At 41.0% G+C, this 25,930-nt stretch overlaps 1 protein-coding gene across 1 annotated transcript in view; it reads left to right on the plus strand.

The window, feature by feature from the left end:
* RLF (RLF zinc finger) overlaps positions 1 to 24,754 on the plus strand; it is a 64,778-nt gene extending 40,024 nt beyond the window's left edge. The window contains exons 5-8 of the mRNA XM_086626056.1: positions 1,743 to 1,945; positions 7,763 to 7,899; positions 16,581 to 16,722; positions 19,145 to 24,754. Of these exons, the coding sequence (XP_086482182.1) occupies positions 1,743 to 1,945; positions 7,763 to 7,899; positions 16,581 to 16,722; positions 19,145 to 23,878 (5,216 nt within the window). The 3' untranslated portion in view covers positions 23,879 to 24,754. The remainder of the gene's footprint in view (positions 1 to 1,742; positions 1,946 to 7,762; positions 7,900 to 16,580; positions 16,723 to 19,144) is intronic.
* Positions 24,755 to 25,930: the final 1,176 nt, after the last annotated feature.

Here is a 25,930-nt window from a genome sequence, read left to right on the forward strand (position 1 = left end):
GTTACCTCAAGCTGGTGGACAGTCACCACTGAGGTTCTCCTGGTCTTGATTTTTATGGCCAGTGTTCTTTACTGGTTTTGTAAATGATCTGAGGGCTGGAGTCAAATATACATTAAGTAAATTTTCCAAGGATCCTTCATTAGGACGAGGTGTGGACTCCATTGAGAGTAGAGAGGCCTTGCAGAGAGAAGTGGATAATCACCAACCGTATGAAATTCAACAAGAGCAAGTGCTGGACTCTTCACATGGCATGGGGTAATCCTGGGTACGCATACAAATTGGAGGATAAGAGGCTGGAGTGCAGCCCTGTGGAAACATCTGGGGGTTTGGGTTGATATCAGATTGCATATGAGTCAGCAGTGTGCCCTGGTGACCAAAAGGGCCAGCCATGTCCTGGGATGCAGGAAGCACAGCATCGCCAGCTGATCGAGGGGGGTAATTGTCCCACTCTGCACTGGCGCAGCCCCACCTCGAGTACTGTGTGCAGTTTCAAGCGCCTCGATATAAGGAGGACATCAGACTATTAGGGAGTGCCCAGAGAAGGATGACCAGATCGTGAAAGGCCTCAAGAGCAAGATTTACGAGGAGCGGCTGAGGTCACTGGGTTTGTTCAGCCTGGAGAAGAGAAGGCTGAGGGGTGCCCTCATCGCTGAGGGGTGCCCTCATCGCTGAGGGGTGCCCTCATCGCTGAGGGGTGCCCTCATTGCAGTCTACAACTTCCTCAAGGGGGGCAGCAGAGGGGGAGGTGTTGATCTTCTCTCTCTGGTGATCAGTGACAGGACACAAGGAAATGGAGTGAAGCTGCATCAGGTGAAGTTCAGATTAGACGTTAGGAAAAGGTTCTTCACTGAAAGGGTGGCTGGGCCCTGGAACGGGATCCCTAGCGAAGTGGTGACAGCACCAAGCCTGTCGGAGTTCAAGGACCATCTTAGACGATGCTCTTAGTCATATGTTCTAGTTTTAGGTAGTCCTGCAAGAAGCAGGGAGTTGGATTCAATGATCCTTGTGGGTCTCTGTTCTATGATTCTATGTTAAGTACCTAGGAAGAGAATCAAACTAAATCTGTGATGTTTTTAATCAGATGAAGTAAATTTTGCTAACTACTTAGAAAACTGATCTGAAGTTACATTTTTAATTATTGAATTAGTTCATCAGGTCTCATAATGATTAGTTGTATTTGGTTGATCTGGAATGTAAGCCTAGCATGTCTGTAAAACACAGTTCTTCCAAAGTATCACAGAGATCATGTTTTCACCCTCAACTTCATTTTGTGTGTTTGGCATTATGTGGGGTTTTAACAACTTGGATGGAGAAATCTCTGGTTGAAAAGTATATAATGCTTTGTTTGAAATATTTTTGGTTCTTTGGAATATGAAGCTACGTTTAAAAGTTGAAGATTTTGAATCTCAGCTGAACTACTGGTATCTTGTTCCAAGTACTGTACGGTCTGCTAAGTGTCCTTTAGCCACTGCCGTGGCATGCTTCTGTGCCTCAGTGGATGCTGTCTTCTGGTGGGGGCTGGGGCCATTTGCTGTAGCCCAACATACTCTCCCCACACAGTTGGTCTGAATTTGTTTGGGGGCAAATAATCTTTGTATTGCTGTCACTTACACCTAGAGTTTCCTAAGAAAACTAACCATACTTATACAAGTTTGTAATAAAATAAAGTGTGAATGCAGTGAGACAATTTCAGTTGTCAGCTGTAAATTGATGTATTCTCAAAGGCTTTTTTCTTTTCCTAGCTAATAAATTGATTACACGAGAAGGGCCTTCCTTTCTGCAGATGAGAATAAAACATTTGATGAAGTCAAACTGCATCCCACAAGCTACTTTCTTGTCAAAATTGTGTGCAGATTCTCCAGAAATTGCAAATGTTTCATCCTTTCGCCAAGCCTACATCACGTGTGTGTGTTCTATGCTGCCTAATGAAGACTCCATTAAGGAGGTTAGTAATCTGTAGTCCCTTTTTAATGTATATTTTGTCAATCATTTTAGAATTTATTTCTGCGATAATAAGAACCAAAGCTTAAGAGTGAAACTGTCAAAGCAGAGTTCCAAAGGGTAAATAATGTATTGCAGACTGCAGTAGGAAACAACATTTATGTTAACTGCTGGTGTAGAGAAGTATGTATGATGTGCTTGCGTTCAAGGTTAGCTGTGTTTGAAAGCTGTAAATAAAGCTTGTAACTTCAGTTCCCCTTGTAAGAAAAATATAATTGGAAAGCTCTTTTCTGCCTCAAATACTAGTACTAGAGCAGTTACTTATTTTCTAGTTTTTCTGACCTATTAAAGAAAAGCTTAAAAAACCCACCCCCAAAACAAACAAAACCCCCTCTAGAGTTGTTGCTCAGAACCCTAAACTCGTTTTCAGCAGTCAGTCTTCCTCCTACAGTGAGTCACAGTAATGATTTGGGTTAACATACTGCAGCCGTAACAGCGCTCATCCAGCCCTTGCCTCTGTTGCCTCTTGATCTCACACATCTGCTACTTTATCAGCCTCTGTTTTTTTAGTCTCGTATGGGTTTTGTGTAATTTCAGATGTGAGACTTGAACACACTGGGTAAGCCTATGTGAAACGGGGGGAAGCTTCACATTAAAAATACAACGTATGTCTGCACTTCCTGGGTGAGTGGCAGACTTGTTTGGAGTTATACATGGAAACTGTTTAAAAAGCATTCCTTTAAAAATACTTGTTTTGAAAAATAAATATTTGGATAGGTGTACCCTCAGACAGTCTCTTCGGTTTGAGCCAAGTTCCCCTCTGTTTGCTGTACGGCAGGAGCAATGAATGCATTTAACAGCTCGCTGCAGGCATGATCTCCTTACTGGAGGCACTGGGGGAATACGGGTAACTCGCAACTTGTTCCTTTATTGCATTGGCTACTAGTGATGAATGGCATAGAAATCTCATTAAATTATGTTCACTTTTTAGTTTCATTTAAGACGTGTGAAGTGTAGCTGTATCTGTTTTACCTGAATACTCAGTCTTTGCTTGCCAGTTAAGTGTAAAAGCTGGAACACAGATTGAATTGAATCAAATTATGGTAATCACTTAATTAAACCTTTTATGGGAAAATGCCTGTGAGAACCTCATGAAGTTCAGCAAGGCCAAGTGCAAGGTCCTGTACATGGGTTGGAGCAATCCCAAGTGCAAGTACAAGCTGGGTGGAGAATGGATTGAGAAGCAGCCCTGCGGAGAAGGACGTGGGAGTGCTGGTGGATAAGTTCAACATAAGCCAGCAACGTGTGCTGGCAGCCCAGAAAGCCAACTGTGTCCTGGGCTGCATCCAAAGCAGCGTGGGCAGCAGGTTGAGGGAGGGGATTCTGCCCCTCTGCTCTCATGAGACCCCCCCGCAGTGCTGCATTCAGCTCTGGGGTCCCCAACATCAGAAGGACATGGAGCTGTTGGAGCGGGGCCAGAGGAGGCCATGAAGATGATCAGAGGGCTGGAGCACCTCTGGTCTGGAGACAGGCTGAGAGAGTTGGGGCTGTTCAGCCTGGAGAAGAGAAGGCTCCGGGGAGACCTTTCAGCAGCCTTCCAGTACCTAAAGGGGCTACAGGAAAGCTGGAGAGGGACTTTGGACAAGGGCGTGTAGTGACAGGACAAGGGGCAATGGCTTTGAACTGAAAGAGGGGAGATTTAGATTAGATATAAGGAAAAAAACTTTTCACTCAGAGGGTGGTGAGACACTGGGACAGGTTGCCCAGAGGAGTTATAGATGCCCCATCCCTGGAAGTGTTCAAGGCCAGGTTGGATGAGGCTTTGAGCAACCTGGTGTAGTGGAGGGTGTCCCTGCTCATGGCAGGGGGGTTGGAACTAGATGATCTTTGAGGTCCCTTCCAACCCAAACCATTCTGTGATTGTAAAATGAAGCCAGTAAGCATCAAAGTGGTATCTTACAACAGTGTGGTTTATTGACTTAACTGGACCTGTAGCTGACACTGTGGAAAGTGTCAGGGGTGTTACAGTGCCAGAAAGCTGATGTAAAGAACTGGCAATATGAGGATTTGCATGTAACATTCCTTTACCTGCTTGGTCAGAGCTTGTCACTCTTTACAGAATTGCTGAAATCTGGGACTTTTAAAACACTTTTGTTTCCACCTTTGTTTTCAGAAGGTGAGAATCATGTTATATCATCACGTTGCCTATTGTCTTCCGCAAGTAGAAAGTTATCAGATCTAATGACAAGTGGGGAAAAGAGATGAGGAAAAAAGATGAAAGATGAAGAGCTCAAAGAATGGCAGCTGTTGGAGAATGAGAGGTGGTAGTGACTGGAAACCCAGTGGGGGAAAGAGGGAATTAACTGTAATAAAAGAAACAAGGATTAATTGAAACTTGAAGTTCAAAGTAGGATGGGGTAGATGGAGGAACAGGTCTTAGCCATGAAAGTAAGTGTTACAAAAAGGGTGAATATAAGTGAAGATAGCTTGGGCAGGATTGGAGAGAAAGAATTTGTTTTGGAAGATTAGACCATGTGCGGTCATCCCTTTTGAGGAACTGGAAGTGATTGGAATGGCTAGGTCAGGCTTGGGAGATCAGTTGCTGAGCTCCTAGAAGTTAAAGCTGCTGAACGACTTCTATCTATAGGCAATAACACACATAAATACATGTATGCAGATATGGTTATAACTCTGTGTGTGTGTGTATATACACTATTTATGAAGCCCCTTACATTTTTGGTATCTTGAGGTGCCTTGAACTGATCCGAAGGCTCGCGTGTAACAGATAGTATGACCATGTAATTATTTGTTCACAAGAATCTCCTGCTGCTCTGTGAGAAACATAGTAACAGAACTAGGAATTGCTGTCTGGCTTACGGATTCCAATGTTTGGCTTGAATTTGCCAATTTTATTGCACCAATTAAAATGCTAATTAAAGAGGTTGTCCTACACAGTAATTAACAAGTAGTGAATAACACCCTTTACTATTGCAAAAAGCATGAAGCCACAAATGTGCCGTAATCTAAGATGGCTTTCTCTGCAAGGCAAGTGCCGGCAGTAAAACAAGTTTTCAAATGAAACGACCAGTTAAAATTAAAGCTGGATTGTTTGTTTTAATTGTAACTGGTCATCTTTGCAGAATGTCAGTGTGATTATTTGCTAGGTTGCACTTCAGCTCCATACAGCCATCTCTTATCATCCAAGTAAGGTTTCTTTTCAGTCCAGACTTTATTTGGGAAAGAACATTCAAAAATCTTAGAGTCAAGCACTTGAGGAAGGCTGAATTTAAGAAAGTGCCCTTTATCCCATTCATAGAAATTCAACTAGGAGGATTAAGAACAGTCATCTTGGAGGCCCTTTCCAGACACTGCCCATAGAATAAGGAATCGTTCTTGGGTTTTATGCTTAAAAAGAGCAAGAAGGAAATGAAGCCTGTTAAAACACTGGGGGGAAGGATAGTTGTTTATCATGAGTTTGTAAAAATATTATTAGTTACTGTGGTGTTTCCATTGTCAAGTTAAACAAAATGTTCTCTTCCCTCTAATTTCCAATTTGATTGGAAGATTACAAGAACTTAACCTAAGACTTCCTTGCCCTGCACACTGTCTATGCTTACTGAAATAATTTTGATATAAAACATCTTTTGTTAAATTTTGAGGCAGCAGCTCCCAAATTCTTGCAGCTATAGCAGAACTATTTAATGTAAATAAGATAATATGCTGCAAAAGAGCAGCCTGAGTTCACAGACTCAGCAGTGTGTTGTCCCAACTCAGCTAGGAGGAATTCACAGTCTTAGAGCTGAAACTGAATTGGCTTTAGTCAGCTCATGGTGTATCTCTAGCTCCTGAAAGGAGGGTAAGTCTCCCTAGGTAAGCTGGTTGGGTGCCCCTTTTTTAGGGAGTATCGACATGATGTCTTACTGAAAAACTGGCAGAAAGCTTAGGTTAGCAGTAGGAAAGTTTTATGATGACGTAAGAAATGGAATATCTTTGTACTGTTAAAAATTTTTCTTCAAGCTAAAATGACATGGAAGACAAAGACAAGATAGATCTTACATGGTTGTATGTTCCATGGAATAACTTTGAGGAGTAAACTGGCATCGTTCTTGTTAACGGGACATGGGAAGGATGGCAGCGTTTTTCAACAATTCTCATTTAAAATATCTTAGTACTGTTCCTTCTGTAGTCTCTGAACTTTCATTCAGCTGTTGGTCGTGTTGGGTTTCTAACAAAGTGCTGGTCAATGTTTCAGGTTTAGTACAGACACTTTCATTTATTAACAATCTGGTTTGTCACTTAAGTGACTGACTGGATGTTGTTGGAGGCTTCCAAGTTGTACGTTTGGACTTTTTGTATTAAATATTATTTTAAAAAAAAAGAACACCAACCAAAAAAACACCAAACAAAAAAACCACCCCCGAGGTCTGAGACTTCCCACACAAGCTGAAAGCCTGTGTGCCTGTAAGTACTGAAGGTAGATGAGAACGTAAGAAGGATACTGCTGGCAAAGGATGTGGGAGGGAGATGGTATGCAGCAATATCCTTTTTTATCTGTAAGCCATGTTCTCTCGTGTGCAGTGATGAACACTTTCAGAATTCTTTCATGTGGCCATTGACATGGGCTTGCTTTTGCATTTTCCCCAGCCTGATGCAGGTGGCAGTTGATTTGCAGGCACTTTAAGTGCTTATTGTCTCTGACACACAAGGAGCAGTGATGTCTGTGCCCTTGGTAAAGCTTTGTCACTTAAATCAGTTCTTGAGGTTTCTGTCTTGCCAGAGGTAAGTCAGTGACAAACCATCCCCAAAATAATCTGGTGCATTTTACTTTTTTTCAAATGCAAAACTGACACATCTGCAAGCACTTGCAGCTTGTGAATTGCTCTAAAAATGTCTGCTGCAAAAGATCAGTTGTGGGTCTCAATTTCAGCACCAAAAGTCAGTGGACCCTGGAAAATGTTGATTTTGCTCAGTGAACTCCAGTGTGGAGCCTGTATGGAAAACTAGAGTAATATACCTGCTTCTGCTCTTTCTACTGAATAAGATGTCTATGAAAATTAGTTTGGTATATTTTGACTTCCCTTTGTTCTTTCTATATCATTATTTTTCATGATTAGCAAGAAGTTTGGATTGTTTTCAGTAGCATCAGCTGGCTAAAGTAGATGTCGCTTGAGTACAGCCTGTTCTGTGAAGTGAATAGATCCGGTGGAAAAAAATGTCTTAAATAGTGTCATCTTAATAGTAAAAGTACTTCGTAATTACTGTAATCCAAACCACTTGGCTTATAACCAAGCTCACGTTCCGTTTTGATACACAGATAGGTACTACCTTTAAGTAGATTTTCTTGAACTTCCATGGGAATTGTCTCTCCTCTAAACACTTCTATTTTCAACATCATGCTTTGGAGTGCGATTGTCTGTAAGTGCTAATTCTGAACAAAGAGGACACAAGACTGGCTTTTCCCCATCTCTTGACCTTTTTGGACCTGGGATTTAATTTTCCAAAGGAAAACCAGGATGCCTGCAAGGGAAGGAAGGGAATGGGAAGTTTTGGACAGTTGCCTGTATGTATTTTGCTAGTCTGTCCAAAATGGAAGATGGTGCCAAAGAAAATTCGTACTCAGAAGGGATCAGAGCTAACATACGTGAACTTCTCGAGCAGTTCTGTAGCTGAAAGGTGTGATACAGACTTTGGGTATTAAAAGGAGGCACAGTGTTTTATTCCTGTGTTTGTGAGACCGTTTCCTTTGTTACAGGAAGCATGCGTTTCTTCTGTAAACATGCTGAGAATAAAGTGCCTTTTCTTTTAATTTTTTTTCTTTAAGATTGCGAAGGTGGATTGCAAAGAAGTACTGGACATCATATGTAATCTGGAATCTGAGGGACAAGAAAACACTGCATTTATTCTTTGTACAACCTATCTTACTCATCAGCTTCAAACAGCAAATGTGTATTGCTCTTGGTAAGTCATAAGTATTATTACAACTCCTAACTGTTCCTTGCTGGCTTCAGTGCAAGAGAATTGAGCTAATATAGTACAAAAATACATAGAGAAAGTGGATATATCTTTAACTGGAGAAGTGCCTCAGGCTGAAGTACTTTTTAGATAATTTGTGACAAAATAAATAACTCATCTTGCTACTGTAACAGAGCAGCTAGTCAGACAAAAGTAGTATTTAAATAATTTAAAAATGAAACAGCACTCATGTTGTTGGTATTAACAGTCATGCTTCAGCAATATGGTAGTGCTTTGAATGGTGCTGGATCAGTGCTTTCTGGGTTGATAATTAAACCTCTGAGCTTTCTGTTTCCATGGAGTGTTGTAATTTGGCTCTTCTCTCTTGAGTGCTTAGTCCTGGGAGAGCTGGATGCCTCTTTTCACTCCTTCCACAGAGATGTATGTAGCAGGAATGTGCACAAGCAGCATCCTGTAACTTCCTATCCCATCCTCCCTGCTTCTCCCATCCCCCAAGAGCCTTTTTATATTTTTTTAATTTCTTTTACTCTGAGAATTGTAGTATTGGATCTTGGCCAGTTTGTGACTGTAAGACTTTTCTGCCCTCTTAACTGGCTGGAGATAGGAAACTTTTTGCATCTCCATTTCAGCAGTGACAAACTGGTAGACCCAAAGCAGGGAAGCTGTTTTCTGCCCCTTACAAAGAGGGCTTTAATTTCTCGAGGCATGGCTAAATGCATAGTTTTCTCCTGTTTAAGTGCTGATCTGGATAAAGCTGTACGTTACCAGACACCTGAAGTATATATTGGGAATGTGGATTCCATCAGCTGTTGCATTGTTCGTTTAATCGCTCCACGTTTTAAGCTAATAAGAGAAGTTTCATAGCACTGAAGTGGCAGCAGGATGATTGATAGTTTAGCCTGGTCCAGTCATCTGTACAGAAAGGCCAGAAGTATTTGCATGTTGCTTCTGTTTCGGACCAGAAATACCTTTTTGAGCAAAAGCATACCTTGTAGAGAGAAATGAACTTGTGGAAGACTCAAGTCCTCCATGCTTGGAAGTTCTAGAGGCTGGCTGGTTTTTTTATTACTGAAATGTGTCATTAATGATTAGATTAGAGCCATGTCCAAAGAGATATGAGGCTGAAGTTCATCTCATGGTCTCATTTAAAAGAAAAAACCAAAACCCCATAAACAAACCAAGAACTGCTAACATTCTTTCAGGGTGTACTAAATGATTCACTGTTGTCCAAGGAGACTTGTTAGGCAGTTATATCTAAAAGCTGCATCCCTAGGGTGCAAAAGACGAGAGCTGGACTTCATGTGTAGCTGAGACTTTTGAACTATTGGGACTGGAGAATGGATTTCATTGATGTAGCATTTATTGTTACAGAATAACATCTCTCTTTTGTGACAACTTTTTGCTTGCAGTAGAAGGTCTGAACTGAAACTAGTTAGAACTTGAGTGAAACTTTCAGATCCTGTGACTCTAACCTATGTTTTTCTCCTGACTAATGAGTGTCAGGAACTGGAAGTGTTCAAGGCCAGGTTAGATGAGGCTTTGGGCAACCTGGTGTAGTGGAGGGTTTCCCTGCCCATGGCAGGGGGGTTGGAACTAGATGATCTTTGAGGTCCCTTCCAACCCAAACCATTCTGTGATTCTCCTACAGTGGGCTGTTCTTCATTCTCCCAGTCCCTGCCTTTGCCTTCTGTGACTTGGGCTGTGCAGCTGGAGTTCTTGCCAGTGAAGACTGAGGCAAAGAAGGCATTGAGAACCTCAGCCTTCTCCATATCCCGGGTAACCAGGTCCCCCGTTTCCTTCTGGAGAGGCCTACGTTTTCCCTAGATCTCTTTTTATCACTGACATATCTATAGAAGTTTTTCTTGTTGCCCTTGATGTCCCTGGCCAGATTTAACTCTATCAGGGCTTTGGCTTTCCTAACCTGATCTCTGGTTGCTCAGACAATTTCTCTGTATTCTTCCCAGGCTACCTGTCCTTGATTCCACCCTCTATAGGCCTTCCTTTTGTTCCCGAGCTGGTCCAGGAGCTCCTTGTTCATCCACGCAGGCCTTCTGGTGTTCCTACCAGACTTTCTCTTTGTTGGGATGCACCGCTCCTGAGCTTGGAGCAGGTGATCCTTGAATATTAACCAGCTTTCTTGTGCCCCTCTTCCCTTCAGGGCTTCATCCCATTGTACTCTAGCGAGGAGATCCCTGAAGAGGCCAAAGTCTGCTCCCCTGAAATCCAGGGTAGTGAGCCTGCTGTGCACCCTCCTTGCTGCCCTAAGAATCTTGAATTCCACCATTTCATGATCACTGCAGCCAAGGCTCTCATAGAGCGTTTGATGGAGTGGCCTTTTTTTATTTGACCTCCACCTACTTTCCTTGTGGCAGATGCAGATCTAGTGATGATTTAGCCACAAGGTAGATGAATTCAAGTGGCTGGTATGATGTAAAACTTTTAATTTGGAGGATTACTTTTGTCAGATCAGCCTGCTTAACTGATGAGGTGTGAGATTACACATTACAGATGTAGCGGATATTATGGCTCACAAAAACGAGGCAGCCTCTGTTCCATACAAACTGTGGCAATCGTTCAAATCATTGCAGAGCTGACTTGAATCAGTACCCTGGAAAAGAGGTAAAATAATGTCGCTTTCTCTGCATTAGTCAACTGAGCTCAGTCAAAAGCGAGACGAGTGTCAGAGCTGGCTGGAGGACAGGAAATGTTAAGATGGACTTGCTGCAATATCCATATTTAGCCTAATCCTACAGTTAAAACTAATGTGGAGGAATCACATGCTAGAGGTAGCTTACTAGCCATTATATTGGCTTAAGTACAGCATAAATATACACTTAAAATACTTAGTTAAACTGAATGCATAAACTGAGACATATTCTTTTCTGTGACCAACTGCTTTTTTTAAGGGGCAGCAATTGCTTAATTCACTTCAAAGAAGGTCCTGTCTGGCTCAGAAAGACAGGATTATAGTTGAAAGTCAGTTTTACTCTATGGTGCATGATCTACTGATTATTTAGACTCTGCTTACAATTTTTCTAGCAGTGTCATTAACACCTTTGGATTTTGACTGCTAATAAAATGTAGATTTTTGTTGTGTGTATTTAATCATAAACCTGCATAATGGTGTTTCAAGTAAATCATTTAAGCTTTAATCAGTTTTCCTAGTGTACTTCTGTTGCATTATGTAATTCGATAGACCAGAACAGAGTGGTGACTAAAACATTTACTGAAGATCTTTTGACAGGAAAGCAGGGAGTAAGAAGATCAGAGACCCTCTGGTACAGTATTGTTTGCAGGTCTGCTTCGCTTTGTGCTGTTACGAATTCAGTTCAACAGACCAGCCCTAGCATATGTGCTTGGAAGTGTTCCACTGATCTGTAGGATGCTTAAATAAAATTGTTTCCTGCAGCATTTTCAGGATCACTTCCTTCTTGCTTTCTAGAGTAGCAGTGCATTGATGAAACCTTTTCTGCTAGCTCCTGGCTGGTCTTAAACAGACAGACTGCTTATAAGCAAGCAGTGTTATCCAGTTCAAACCAACTTGCTGCCAGCCACCCATTCCCACTATTCTGCTCCGTATCTTGCTTTATGCAGTGTCAACATGAACCAGCATAAGTGGTCCAGATTGAAAGTATTCTGGTTTGGTGCCATACTTGTGGAGTTTGGGATCCTGCTGAGCACACTGAAGATTAGTGCTAAGACAAAAGGTTTAGATTTCAGAAGAGCAAACTTCGTCTCACTCAGAGCTCAGTTGGAAGGGATTCCAGGGAAAGCTTCCATGGAGGATAAAGGAGCTTACAGATGCTGAGAATTTTTCGAGAAACCTATCCTGGAAGCACAAAAAGAGTTCATCCCCTTTAAAGGTAAGGGAAGCAGGCAGAGCAAGAGACCCCCCTTGGCTTATCTGTGAGCTTTGAGTGTGCTCAAAACCGAGAGAGAAGAGTACCAGAGATGGAGAAGTAAACATATACTCATTGAAAACTACAAGGGCAGAGATGCAGTTAGAAAAGCAAAAGCTCAACTCAAATTAAAATTGGCCAGAGATATCAAAAACCATAAAAAGGGGTTCTTCAGATATGTACACAATAAGCAGAAACAGAAGGAAAATATTGGCCTGCTGTTAAAAAGGAGAGGTGAATTAGTCACCAACAGTGCTGAAGAGGCAGAGGTTCTCAGCACTGTCTTCATCTCTGTCTTTACCAGCACTTTTGGGCCCCAGGCCTTGGGAAAAAAACCCCACATGGATGCAGACACAGACCCACTGTCAGTGAAGGAGGAGTTGGTATGTGAGCTGTTACAGGAGCTTCACCCCTACAATTGATGGGCCCTGACAGTATCCACCCGAGGGTGCCAAGAGATCTGGCTATGTAGTTGCGAGGCCGCTCTCGATAATATTCGAGAAGTCATGGAGATCGAGGGGTGTCTCAGAAGGCTGGAAGAGGGCTAACGTCACCCACATCTACAAGAAGGGCTTAAAGGAGGATGCAGGAAATTATAGGCCCGTCAGTCTTCCTTCAGTCCCTGGGAAAGTTACGGAATGAATCCTCCTGGGGGCCGTGGCGAGTCAAATGAAGTACACGATTGGGAAAAGCCAGCACGGGTTCACCAAAGACAATTTGCGACTGACAAACGTGATGCCTTCTGTGGCAAAGTAACCTGCTCGGTTGGTGTGAGGCAAGTGGTGGACATTGTCTACCTGAATTTCTCCAATCTTTTGATATGGTTTCCCATAGCCTCCTCCTACAAAAACTGGTACGTTACAGTCTAGAAAAGTGGTCTGCGTGGTGGGTGGGGAACTGGCTGACAGGCTGCACCCAGAGGGTGGTGGTAAATGGCTCCTTTTCAAACTGGCAACCTGTCATAAATAGGGTCCCCCAGAGATCAATACTGAGCCCAACACTGTTTAATATCTAAATAAGTCATCTGGATGATGGGATTAAGTGTATCCTGATGGAGTTTGTTGTTGATACCAAACTGAGTGGGGAAGTGAACACTTCAGAATGGAGAGCCACCCTGCAGGAAGACCTGGATAGGCTGGAAGAGTGGGCTAACAAGAACCTTACGAAGTTCAACAAGAACCTTATGACTTTCAACAAGAATTAAGTGTAAGGTCTTGCATGTGGGAAAACATAATCCAGAGTGCAGCACAGGCTGGGCTCTAACTGGCTGGGAAGCAGCTCTGTGGAAAGAAGAGACCTGGAGCTCCTGGTGGACAAAAAGCTCGGTATGAGTGAACACTGTGCTGCTGCAGCAAAGAAAGGCAACAAGATGCTGGGTTGCGGCAACAAGATGCTGGGTTGCATCAACAAGAGCATCACCAGCAGAGGTAAAGAAGTCATTATGCCACTCTACTCAGCACTTGTCAGGCCACACCTGTGTTCAGTTTTGGTCCCCACTATACAAAAGAGATGTGGACAGGCTGGAGAGGGTCCAGGAAAGGGCCACAAAGATGATCAAAGGACTGGGAAGCCTGCCATAAGAGGAAAGGCTGAGAGGACTGGGTTTGTTCAGTCTTGAGAAAAGAAAGCTTAGGGGAGACCTTATCATCGTGTTCCAGTATTTAAAGGGTGGCTACGAAGAGTATGGAGACTCCCTTTTTACAAGGAGTCACAGGGAAAAGATGAGGCGTCCTGGGTACAAGTTACTAGTGGCAAGATTCCGATTGGACACGAGGAGAATTTTTCACAGTGAGAACAATCAGCCATTGGAACAATCTCCCCAGAGAGGTGGTGGATTCGCCAGCATTGGACACTTTTAAAATTCGGCTGGACAGAGTGCTGGGCCATCTTCTCTAGACCGTCCTTTTTCCAAGAAAGATTGGAGCAGATAATCCTTGAGGTCCCTTCCAACCTGCTATTCTATGGCTTTATGGTTGGTTTAGACAAATGAAAAGACCTATTGACAGCCATGGACAGCAGGTGAAAGTGAGGGTGCTTCTGAGACTCTGTTCGCATGGATGAGTGTCTTACATAGTGGATGATGATGAAGCTTTGGTGCCGTACTCATACTTTTAGCCACTCCTAACCATTTGCCACTGCCATAATACAGAAGATAGATTCTTGCCATGTTGTGGTGCTAGCTGCAAGAGTCTGCCTTGTCTGTTGTTCTGTCTCTGGGCCCGTCTGACCTGTAGTGAGCGTATTGATCTATCCCAGCCAGAACTCTATAGCTTTCTACAGATTAATGCTTGATTATTTTACCACGTGGTCAGATGAGTACCAGGAAAGAAGTGCAACACTAGTGCTTCTGGAAGTTGTAAACTGTTAAGTCTCTCCACCTGTAACATAGTTCTTAGTCTAGGAAGAGAAAATCTGCCTCCCTTCCCTCCTGTCTTCACTACTGTAGCATCTGATGGCACAAACCCAGCACAAACCTCATTATTTTCTTGCATATTTGGAGAGGCTTAAGCTATTTCATTAGCTTAGCTCAGCTCGCCCTGTAGCTTCACGTCTGTACCTCCAAGAGAAGATTAGTAAACCATATTTGCATGTGAATTAGTGCTGTTGGTGTGAAGCTTCATTTCACAGCTGAAGATGAAAGCAAACTTAGGTTTGCATATGTTATTCCTCTCCAAAATCGGAAGATTTTACAATGATTGTTACTAATAATCATAAAATAATGTGTAATGCTACTTTTAAGACAGGAGGTGTCTGCTGTGTTTGGAGCTTTATCTAAGAAGTAGTGCTGCTCTTGGCAGTAGTTCTGAGCTGGCTGGTTGGCTTGGTCCCCAAGGAGTCAGACAGTTCATCAGTCCATAAAATAATGTCATCTCATAAAACAAGTGCCATTAAGTATGAACTGTAGCTAAGCACAACTTTGAAAGACTTCTCTCCGATCTGATATGCTAGTAAGATTTTTTTGTTGACTTCTAAATATTACTGGATATCTGTCTGTCTGGAGCCCTTTCTGTTCTCTGCACTGTCTCACATTAGTTTTGAAAATTGCCCGAATACTCAAGAGTTGTTCTTTCTTGCCTTTCCCTATTTGTGAAGATTATCTGAGGAATGTTTATGCATCACCATCTGCGAGGAACCCTTCCAACAGCGTACTTTACCTTTGCACAAAGAAAGGTTGGGATGAGAAGGAGAACAGGCAGACACTGAAAACTTTTTGTTCTGCCAGAAACTCTTAGGAATAAGGGATTATCCAGAGGGAAGCCCTTCTCTCACTATTCTTCCAGCTCCCAACTATGTAAATGTACAGAATAGGTATACAAAATGACTGATGTCTTGGTAAACTATCATTCAAGCTTTTTTTGTTTCTGTTGTGGTGATGCTGACTTAATTTTTTTTTTAATACTATATCTATTTTTTTCTGTGCCTTTCTTGCTTAAGCTTCCCTTCATACAATTCTTCCATGTTAGTCATTTTGATGTTCAGTTAAATTTTACATTTTGCCAGCTTCTTGGGGCTAAAGGGCAGTAGAAAAAGTTGCTGATATTCTGGGTGTCTACCTTTTATTCCCCTCCAGTTATGTTTTAAGATTTAAAATTGAACTGTCTTGAATAATACTGCTTGTTTATTAATTTCTTATAGGCCTATCTAGCTTTTCAGCTGTCTTTCTGACTATGAAAGGCTGTTAATTGCATTTCTAGGCCTTTAAACAAAAAAACCCGAACAAAACCCAAAAAAAACCCTGTTACCAGTACATGTTGTCCATTTTTGTGCCATAAACGTATCCCAGGTCAGATCCATAACAAGGCCTCATTCTCTTTCACTTGGCTTAGGGTTCAGGAGTAGGATTCCAGTAATTCAAAGGAAAAACCTTGCCGATATTGAGTGTAAACTTTGCCTAAGTGTGTTTTCTTGGGTTTTGGTTCTAAAGGCTATGACTGACCTTGCATCTAGAAACCTATATGTATAATTTGGTGCACAGAGTGGTTAAGTTAGCAAAGGTGAAGTTTGCTCTGCTAAAGGAACAGAAGAAAAACTTTTTTCAAGTGATACAAAAGATATAGGTCCTATCACTCTGCTACTTTTCCATTTCTGTGACACTCATTGTGATGTCAAAGCAACACAAAGTGACGGATTGCATCACTCCATGGCTGTATTGCCTTGGTTATAATAAATTGTTTAACAGAACCGCTGTATACTCAAATGGTATGAGCAGTAACGTGCATAACTGCTCAAAGACAGTAGACAAAGTCCTCAGCTTTACATATCCTTTACGTAGCACTTTACAAAGCATGTTCTGTCCGACGTATCTTTTAAAGCACCGAGTGGCAGTTACATCATTTGAATGCAGGTGTCAACATCTAAGCTACTCGCCTGGTGGGAGAGAAGTGGATACTTTATGTTATGATTCATCTTACCTATTTTAAGTTTCTGTGTGAAAAGTTAAGTCTCTGCAAGTGTGAGGGTTTTTTCTTGCCTAGAAAGGAAGTCTGTGCAGCTATAGATGCCTGCATTAAGTGAGATGAATCCCAATGCCAATGTCTCTCCCCATTAAATAACAGGAGGCATACTGTGTTTTGATCTCATGTTTGTTTAGGAGTAAGGTAACAGTTCCCTTCAGCATCTCTCAGAGATGGAGACCTGATTGAAGCGTGTGCTGGTTTAAATAGCACTTAAATTGTTGTGGCGTCAGCTCTGGACTAGAGTGTGTAAACTCTGGACAAACTGTGTATATCTGCAACATGCTTACATTCTGCTTTCAACTCTTTGCAGGGAACTGACGCTTTTCTGGAGCAAATTGCAGAGAAGAATAGATCCTTCTTTAGATTCCTTTTTGGAGAGATGTCGTCAGTTTGGCATCATTGCCAAGACACTACAGCATTTGTTTTTCTTGATAAGAGTGATACAGTCTGAAGTAAGTAAGCTGCAGTTCAGAGTCTTTGGACACAGCCAGAACTGTTTACATAAATTTATTGTTTTCTTAATTCTACTGAAATTATATGAAGTATAGCTTATTTCATTATTCATAATTTCTGATTAAGTGCCTAATAATTTACCAATAAAAATTTCTGAAAAATGCCTGCCATTGTAGTTTTGTGTCAGATTGACACATTGAAGTGACCTTCAATCAATGGGTAATGGTTTGTTTGTTACTCAGAAAGTACAGTATGACAGTATTTTTGCAAACAAAGCATAACTGTTTTGATCTGATGCCTGTTTAGAAGTGAGGCACAGCAACAATATTCTGCAGCGTCTCTAAGAGGTGGAAACTTGGCTGAAATGTCTCATATTTTTGTATTCTGACAAAATGCATTTTCCTCAAGACATGATACAATACATCTGGAATTTTGCCTTCTATTCTGATGTCTATCTTTAGAAAGTTGCAGAAAGGTTCAAGAAGTGCTCAACAGCAATTTTTATAAACTCGTAAGCTCTGTTTGAGGAGTAATGGAAAGACTTTAATTGAACTATCTGGGTAGTTGCTCAATAGGATGTTTCTGTCTTCCTTTGATGGCTACTCTGACCCTTGGAATTGGTGAGACCGAAATTTCCTGTGTCTAGTCACTATATGAGAATAGATTCGTGGAGGGCAATTACAAATGAAAATGAATCAGGTACACTTCAATCGAGGAAGAACAAGCTAGCTGACAATAATAGGATTTTAACTGTTACAATAACAGTATTACACGGATAATGTACCTTAAATTAGATGATGTAGGGTTTTCTCTTAGGAATGTCACTGTTTCCAAAAAGTTTTCAGATATTTCTTCCTGGAAAACATCATAATTTTGCACATGTAGAGTAGAATTTGCCTCATGAACTTCGGTTTCGTGAATGTTTTGGTTAACAGTACACACTCAAATTTGCTCATCTTTTTGCGTTCTTATATGGACGTGAGTTAATTCAGAGTTAAGGCATCAAATGGATTACAGATAAAACAGACAGGCTTCCTTTTTTCAATTAAATTTCTCTCCAGCTTCAGGTTTGTTTGCAAGGGAGTCTCCTTCCGGGACTAGAGTCAATCCTGTGAACCGAATGAATTATCAAGTGTGATTTGATAAGAGCGAGTATCAGAGCCCTGGTTTAGAGTCAAAAGTAGAGATCAGAAAAGTTACACAATTGTCGTTTTGACAGATTGTAGAGGAGAGTCCAGAACTCTAATTTGGCAAAGATGAATTCTGGCAGTGATTGCACTGAGCACTGTTTGCTCCTAGTTTCTCTAAAGTTGGCCTATTTCGACTTTCAAAACGTGTGTGAATGTGCACTTTATATATAAAGCATAACACAGTTAACTGTGTACCAGTTCTTTCTGTGCTTCCTGCTAAACCATACTCAAATTTCTTCTGGGAAAATAGCCTTTTTATTGCTGCCTAGCAAATTAAGACTGTGATCAAATTAAAGTATTGCACGACTTCCAATAGGCAGTGCACAGTGAGTATAAGCGCTTGCTAATTCTTTTAACTTTTCTTAGCTCTTTTGGATCTTCACCATCTGAGCTAGTCAGGATGAGGTTGTGTTAGCCACATGTCATCTCTCTGCACTATTCCTGAATATCTTTGCTGTTACTTACCTTTACTAATGGTGACTAAATGGTTATGTCATACATTCAGATAGTTTATGCTGAAAAATATGCTTTTGGAACAGGCTGACTTTCAATTTCGTCCATGTAGAATTTGGAATATATGATTTTTTTTAAATCAACATGCAAATAATATTTGTAGATGTCTACCTGATGCTATTGAGCAGCACCTCAAAGCTGCAAAGACTCTTCAGAAAATGTTTGAAAGTGAAATGCCAGTTACCTTCATCAGGAATCATTTCTGCTGCTGTACGGCGTATGCTGTTGAAGGTTATGTTATTTCAGGGTGTGAATTTACATTAGTTTCCTTACTACGCAGTACCACGTGTTCTGAATTGATATCCTGTGTGGACGCGGCAGGAGAAATGTACGTGGGAGATTTACACCATTCTCTTTTAGACGTCTGACTTAGTTATGATTGAGAGTCACTCAACGAAGAGACAGAGGAGTTAGAAAGACGTTTTGCAACATCTAATGCCTGAGCTAGTTTGTGTGACTCCTCCACAGAGTGCGCTAAATGTGAAGTGGCTCCCCTCGCTTGAAAAGAAGGCAAGGTTCCTCACATAAAATAAATTACAGCTTTTTAGGGAATGCTCTGTGACTCGGGCGCTTTGCTTCAGAAGCCTGACTACATCTGAATGGGCTGTAGTCTATGGGGTGCTCTCATTGCACATTTTTTTCATAGAACAGTTCTAGAGAGAATGTACTTACCAAAGAAAAGTAACGTTTGTTTTGTGGCTGTTTGTTTTTTAAACAGGCAGAAGAAGCAGGACTTGCTGTGTCTGTTTTGTTGTGTGTGAGAGCCCTTCAGATCAGATCAAACGGAAGCGATGAAATGAAGACATCAGTATGTAAAACAATCGCATGCCTTTTACCAGAAGACCTTGAAGTTAGAAGAGCTTGTCAGCTCACAGAATTTTTACTTGAGCCAACTTTGAGTGGATTTAATGTGTTGGAAGAGCTCTATATGCAACCAGATCAAAAATTTGATGAAGAAAATGCAGTGGTTCCAAATTCACTCCGTTGTGAGCTGCTGTTAGCTTTAAAAGCGTATTGGCCATTTGATCCTGAATTTTGGGACTGGAAGACTTTAAAGCGACATTGCCTTAAACTGTTAGGGAGAGTAGCTTCTGATTCTGAGGATGATGCAAGTTGTAATATGTCAATCAATGAAACCGACATGTTAGAAACTTTCTTTAGTGACTATGACGAGACAAAAGAACATAAATACTATGATGGAAAAGACACGATAAACCACCCTAAAGAAAAAGCAAGAGTAAAAAAACCAATTGGTTCTTCAGAAAGATACCAGAGATGGCTTCAATACAAGTTTTTTTGTGTGCTCTGCAAAAGAGAGTGTATAGAAGCTAGAATACTGCATCATTCTAAGATGCATATGGAAGATGGTGTTTATACATGTCCAGTGTGTACAAAAAAGTTCAAGAGAAAGGAGATTTTTGTACCACATGTAATGGAGCATGTTAAAATGCCACCTAGTAGAACGCACAGACCTAAAAAGAAATTAATACTGAAAAAAGAGAGATCACCACAAAAGATAACAGCTTCCAGCAGCCCACCCTCAGCGTATCAGGAAAAGTCACATCAGCCACAGCTGCCTGAAGACTTCGAAAATGACACCCATGGGTATGTCACGTTTAGCCAACTGGAAAATTGCCAGCTACAAGACAGAGACATCTATCCATGTCCCGGCACGGATTGTTCTAGAGTATTTAAACAGTTTAAGTACTTAAGTGTACATCTGAAAGCCGAACACCAAAACAATGATGAGAATGCAAAACACTACTTGGATATGAAAAACAGGAGAGAGAAGTGTGCTTTCTGTCGCCGACACTTCATGACATCCTTTCATTTGCGGGAGCACGAACGCGTGCACTGTGGGCCTCAGCCGTATATGTGTGTGTCGATGGATTGTTATGCTAGGTTTGGGTCAGTTAATGAGCTTCTCAACCACAAACAAACACACGACGATCTTCGTTACAAATGTGAGTTAAATGGCTGTAATATTGTTTTCAGTGACTTAGGGCAACTTTACCATCATGAGGCACAGCACTTCAGAGATGCATCGTACACCTGCAACTTCTTTGGTTGCAAAAAGTTTTATTATTCAAAAACTGAATTTCAGAATCACCTTGCAGTGCACAATACTGAAGTGTCCAATGGGCAAGTGAAGCAAACACTAAAACTTGAAGAGTCGATTTCAAAAGACAAATGTGGTTATCTTCCAGAGTCTCAGCTGCTTGAACAATCTGAAAATTCCAGTCTAAATGGTAACATGGATCCCTCAGGCTCTCAGGAAATTCCACAGATTAAGGAAGAAGCTGTCTCTGACAGTGAAGATCTAGACAGTGAAAGTAATTGCAGTCTTCATTGTGGGGACCACAGTGCAGATGCTGCAGTAAACCAAGGCCAGGTGTCTCCTCTACTGATTGAAACAATGGCTCACAATCAATCAGTTCGAGGTTTTCTTGTGTCCCAGGAAGGAGTCTTCCATCCAGCAGATGTGAAACAACAGTGTTCCAATGTGGCAGTTTGCTTTGATGAAAAAAACCTTTCCTGTGGTTTTGAAGGCTGCTGTTCCACACACAAAAATTCCAGAAGTATGCAAAAACACCTTCGCAGGGCCCATCCGTATAACTTTAAAGGTAAAAAAAATATGGAGATGAAAACTAAAGACTTTCTTGATCTGCTGAGTGACACTCGGGACAGTAAGTCCCCTACAGACATTAACGCAGAGTTAGGTCATAATTCAGATACAAATGCTGACTCTCCAGAAAGCTTGTATTGTACTGCAGGTGGTAAAGGAAGCAATGGCCTGAAGGAAGAAACTTGTCCTTCTTCCCCAGAAACATCTTTTTATGACAGTTCGAAAGAATCAAATATTGAAGATAACATGTTGGAACTAATGTTAGGCTTGAAACATCTAAGCTTAAAAAATTCAAGCATTCAGAATTCTTCAAGACACAAAGCTTTTTTGGGCTCTTTACGGTCCTGTTCATCTAGAGATGCCAAGTGCCCTGAGTCAGATGAAACTACCTCACAATTTCAGCTTCAAAAGCAACAAGATCATTTACCCAGCCAGTACCTTACTCAGCTGGCAGCTAAGCCATTTTTCTGTGAATGTCAAGGATGTACATGTGAGTTTGTGACCAGGGAAGCTCTCTTAATGCATTATGTTAAAAAGCATAACTATTCAAAGGAAATGGTTCTTCAGTTAAACATGTTCCAGCATCGGTACTCACCATTTAAGTGTCATATTTGCCAAAGATCGTTTACAAGAAAAACACACCTTAGAATTCACTATAGAAACAAACATCAAATTGGCTGTGAGAGAGTGGCTCACAAGGGATGTTCTAATGAAAAATTCGATCATGTCGGTTTATGTACAGATGACATGCACAAAAATAGCACTGTTCCAACACCTGCCTGTGCAACCAACATGGAATTCATTGAACGTTCAGACCACGCCGAACAGCTGTGTCGTCCTAAAAAGGAAGACTGTAGTTCTGAGACAGATTTAGAGTCCAGTGAAGAGACAGACAGTAACGTAACAAGAAAAACGTCTAACATAGCTACTCTGGACAGTCATAGGGAAGAACTGGAAGCAAGACAGGGAAGAGGAAGCAAAAGAACGGTTGCTAAAGGAAACTTATGTTACATATTGCATAAGTACCACAAACCATTTCATTGTATACATAAAAGTTGCAACTCGGCATTTACCAACCAGAAAGGTTTGATTCGCCATTATAGAACTGTTCACCAATACAATAAGGAACAGCTCTGCTTAGAAAAAGACAAAGCAAGAACAAAAAGGGAACTTGTCAAATGTAAGAAAATATTTGCATGCAATTACAAAGAGTGTGATAAGCGTTTTTTATGTTCTAAAGCTCTTGCTAAGCATTGTAGTGACTTCCACAATGCACAATTAGAGGATCAAAAACTGCTTTCTGAAGCTGAATCTGCAAGGTTTGCTTGTAACCAAGCCCAGTGCCCTGCTGTATTTTATACCTTTGATAAGCTTAAACAGCACCTAATAGACGAACATGACAGTGAAGAAAAATTAAACAAAGATTTCGAAATCCATTGTGACCTTAATGGCTGTGATCGAATTTTCACGAATTACAGTCACTACTCTCAACATGTATATTTCCGACATAGTGAATATTACGATAGTCTCTTCGGAAATCGGAAGGAGGAGGAAGATAATCAAGATAAAGACAAAAAGGAACAAAGTTATTTGAAAGACAGTTTTGGCGTGAGCAAGCAGAATGGCAAGCAGTTAAAATCGAAAAGAGTTAGCAGAAGTAGAGAAAAACATTTGATGAACTTCAAAACAAAAGAGGAAGCCCTACAAATGTGCAAAGAGAAGTCTAACCAGACCCAGTACCCTTGCATGGTTCAGGGATGTTTGTCGGTCGTCAAACTGGAAAGCAGCATAGTGAGGCATTACAAGCGTACCCACCAGATGACCAATATGTACATAGAGCAGCGCATTCAGAAACTTGTTGTTTGTGTGAAGTGTGGCATAATGACTGAAAAACAGTCCTGCTCTGACACAGGTGCAGACTTGGATAAAAAAGGCGTAAAAGTTGAAGAGGATAAATCGGCTAATCCAGAGTGCGCACAGGAAGGCGAAAAACCTCTTGTTGCAAATACGGACTGTGACCCTCAAGATGTGAGCAATGAAGACCAAAAAAGGTGCCCATCGAGTAGTGTGAGTTTTGATGCGAGTGCCTTTACGTATTCAGGCACTTTAAAGTGCAACCACAGTTCAAAGAACACCTGTTTAGAAGAGCATAACATCAGGGAGACAGTTACGTGTAAAACTGAAGATTTTCCTGACAATAGTGAAAGAGAGAATAGCTCTTATTTCTCCAGTTTACAATTAGAGTTGCCAAGAGAGAAAGACCCGGAAGGATGTCAACATAGTGCAGTTAATCAAAGTGCAAAAAGAAATGTGCTTTGTGCTACAAAAGACAAATTTCAGAAGCCTCCAGTATCCAAGCCATTCGATTTAAAGACATATAAACCAATGGGGTTTGAGTCTTCATTTTTAAAATTTATTCAGGAAAGTGAGGGAAAAGATGATGACGATGATGATTTTGATGAGGTAGTAGAGTGGGAATCTCCTGAGCAGTTGCCAGTAGATAAAACCTTGCAAAAAGAGGGAGACAGTCACAGGAATACACCAGTAAACGACTTTGTAAATGACAAAAATGTCATTATAACCCCAAATAATAATGGGCAGCTAACAGAAATCCAGCCCTTGCTGTCAGAATCGTCATCTGCCCCTTCTTTAGAAAATTTGAGGGCCATCTTGGACAAGGCACTAACAGACTGTGGAGACCTTGCCTTAAAACAGCTTCATTACTTAAGACCAGTAGTTGTTCTTGAAAGATCCAAGTTTTCCACACCCCTCATAGACTTATTTCCAACAAAAAAGGCAGATGAGCTTTGTGTAGGAAGTACGTAAGTAGTTTTGCTTAGAGCAGATTGCCTCTGCTACTGCTACATGGGGAGAACTTCAAATTAGAACAGTAATTGTTACAGTACACACTGTTTAGGTTAGTTTGATTAATTCCATGAATGTATAATATCTGTCACAAGTATTGGCCAAGTTAATTTAGCTCCCCATTTTTTTTCAATGGACTATGTTGATTTTGGTGCTATTTAACACATCAGAATACTGGGGGCTTCCTCTTGAAGAGTAAATGTGCATGATTGTATATGGAACAAGTACTAGGGTACCAGGGTTTGGGGGGCGATGGAGTTATTACTTGACTTGAATGTGCACCCTAGGGTGCTTTGTGTAACATATTGTACACTACAGCATCTTATATTTTTTGAGTTATGAGTTTCAATAAATTACAGTTTTTCACCCATTTATTTACTGTACAGTAAATCTTTAATGTGGTTTACTTGTAATTGAATTTGGGACCATTCTGAGTGCATTGGACAATGTTGCTTAAGTTTTATGCATTTGTAGATAATTTATCAGACTGATGAAACAGTATAGATACAGAAAAGTAAAGTATTACATTTTATTTTACAATATTCTGTGTGCTTTTTTCAGACTTGAAAGAATTATAATTAGTACAGGCAGAAAGCACTTGCCACTTAGGGACGAGAAAATCCTAATTACCTTTCCCTCTAAAGGAAGAAGGTGGTTCTGAGAATGTATGGCACAGCATAAGTGTTTGAAGAGTGTTGCTGGACTTTCAAGAGAGTTGTCACATGCAAGTGTCAGTGCACATTTTGGGTTCCCTGCTTAGCTTTTTTGATAACGAATAAAACCTAGCTGGAAGATTCACCAGAATAGTAATCTTATATTTTAAGATCTGTTTCTTGTTTTCTGTGTCTCATTTCTTGCTGTAGTTCTGGATACACCATGAGGCCCAGAGTGTGTTTCCACTGTGAGCAGTATTTCCCAGTCTCTGTGAGGATGCTAATGAGCAATCAGCAATCACAGCATATTATTCATTGAGCACTTGGGTTTTGTTGGGGTGTTTTGGGTTTTATACTGTGATTCGAAAAGTAGCAGTGGAAAGGAAGTGGAGAAAACTTTGGGAAATATTGTTTAAAATAGACATGAACATCGGCTGGGTGCAGGAAGGAATAAGGCTGTCTAAAAACTGGACAGAAATGGCATCTTCACACTACACTTCAAGTTATTTGGGCATTCTTGAAATAAAAGTTGGATCAAAAATCATACAACAAGCAGGAGAAGTGTAGCTCATTGCGTATCTTTTCCTGTCATTTTCTTTCTCTAAGCTGTAGGCTTCTCAAAATGCAAGGAATATGGTGCATGAATCATGTCACTGGCTTTTAAAAATGGAAGTAAGTCAGGGTGAAAAGGTTAAATACTGCATCAGGATCAGACACCTGAAGTAGCTAAAGTGCGTTCAAAAGTTATTCTTGTCTCTTTAAAAAAAAAAAAAACACCTTTTAATGTCAAGTTTGCGTCACATTCAAACATACTTGAATCTTCATGATCTCAAAACAGGCAAAGATATTAACTGCAAACTTAATAAATGTGATGAGTGCTTCAGGCAACGTGCCTGGAGACATACTAGTACACTACTGGGTTTTTTAGTATCCCATGGAGCAATCTGTCCCCTTAACACCTAGAGAAAGAAAACGGGTCAGCATGAATAGTAAATTCATTGAGCTTTTGAGTCTTCAGTTCTGGGTCAAGCAGCTTCAAATGTGACAGTGCTGAAGACGGAAAATACGTGTGCATGCTGCAGAGCAGAGAAGTGGCGAGACAGCAGCGGTGTGCAAGCTTTTGCTTTGTGTAGCCCTGAAAATGTACCAGATCTTTTAGAAAGTAGTTCTGGTGTCATTCAGAATCGCCTCCTACAGCTTCAAATGCTGTGAGTACAGTCAGGAAAATGGAAATTATGATATGCAAGACTGATACTTAACGTGGTAATAATTAGCTGAGTTGTAAGAGACCAGTAAAGAACTTTCTACATGGGGAATAGCAAAGAGAAATACATTCCACCAGAGCAAGTATCTGTAGACT

This window comes from Tauraco erythrolophus, chromosome 24, assembly GCF_009769465.1.
Source record: "Tauraco erythrolophus isolate bTauEry1 chromosome 24, bTauEry1.pri, whole genome shotgun sequence".
Classification (NCBI taxonomy): Eukaryota; Metazoa; Chordata; class Aves; order Musophagiformes; family Musophagidae; genus Tauraco; species Tauraco erythrolophus.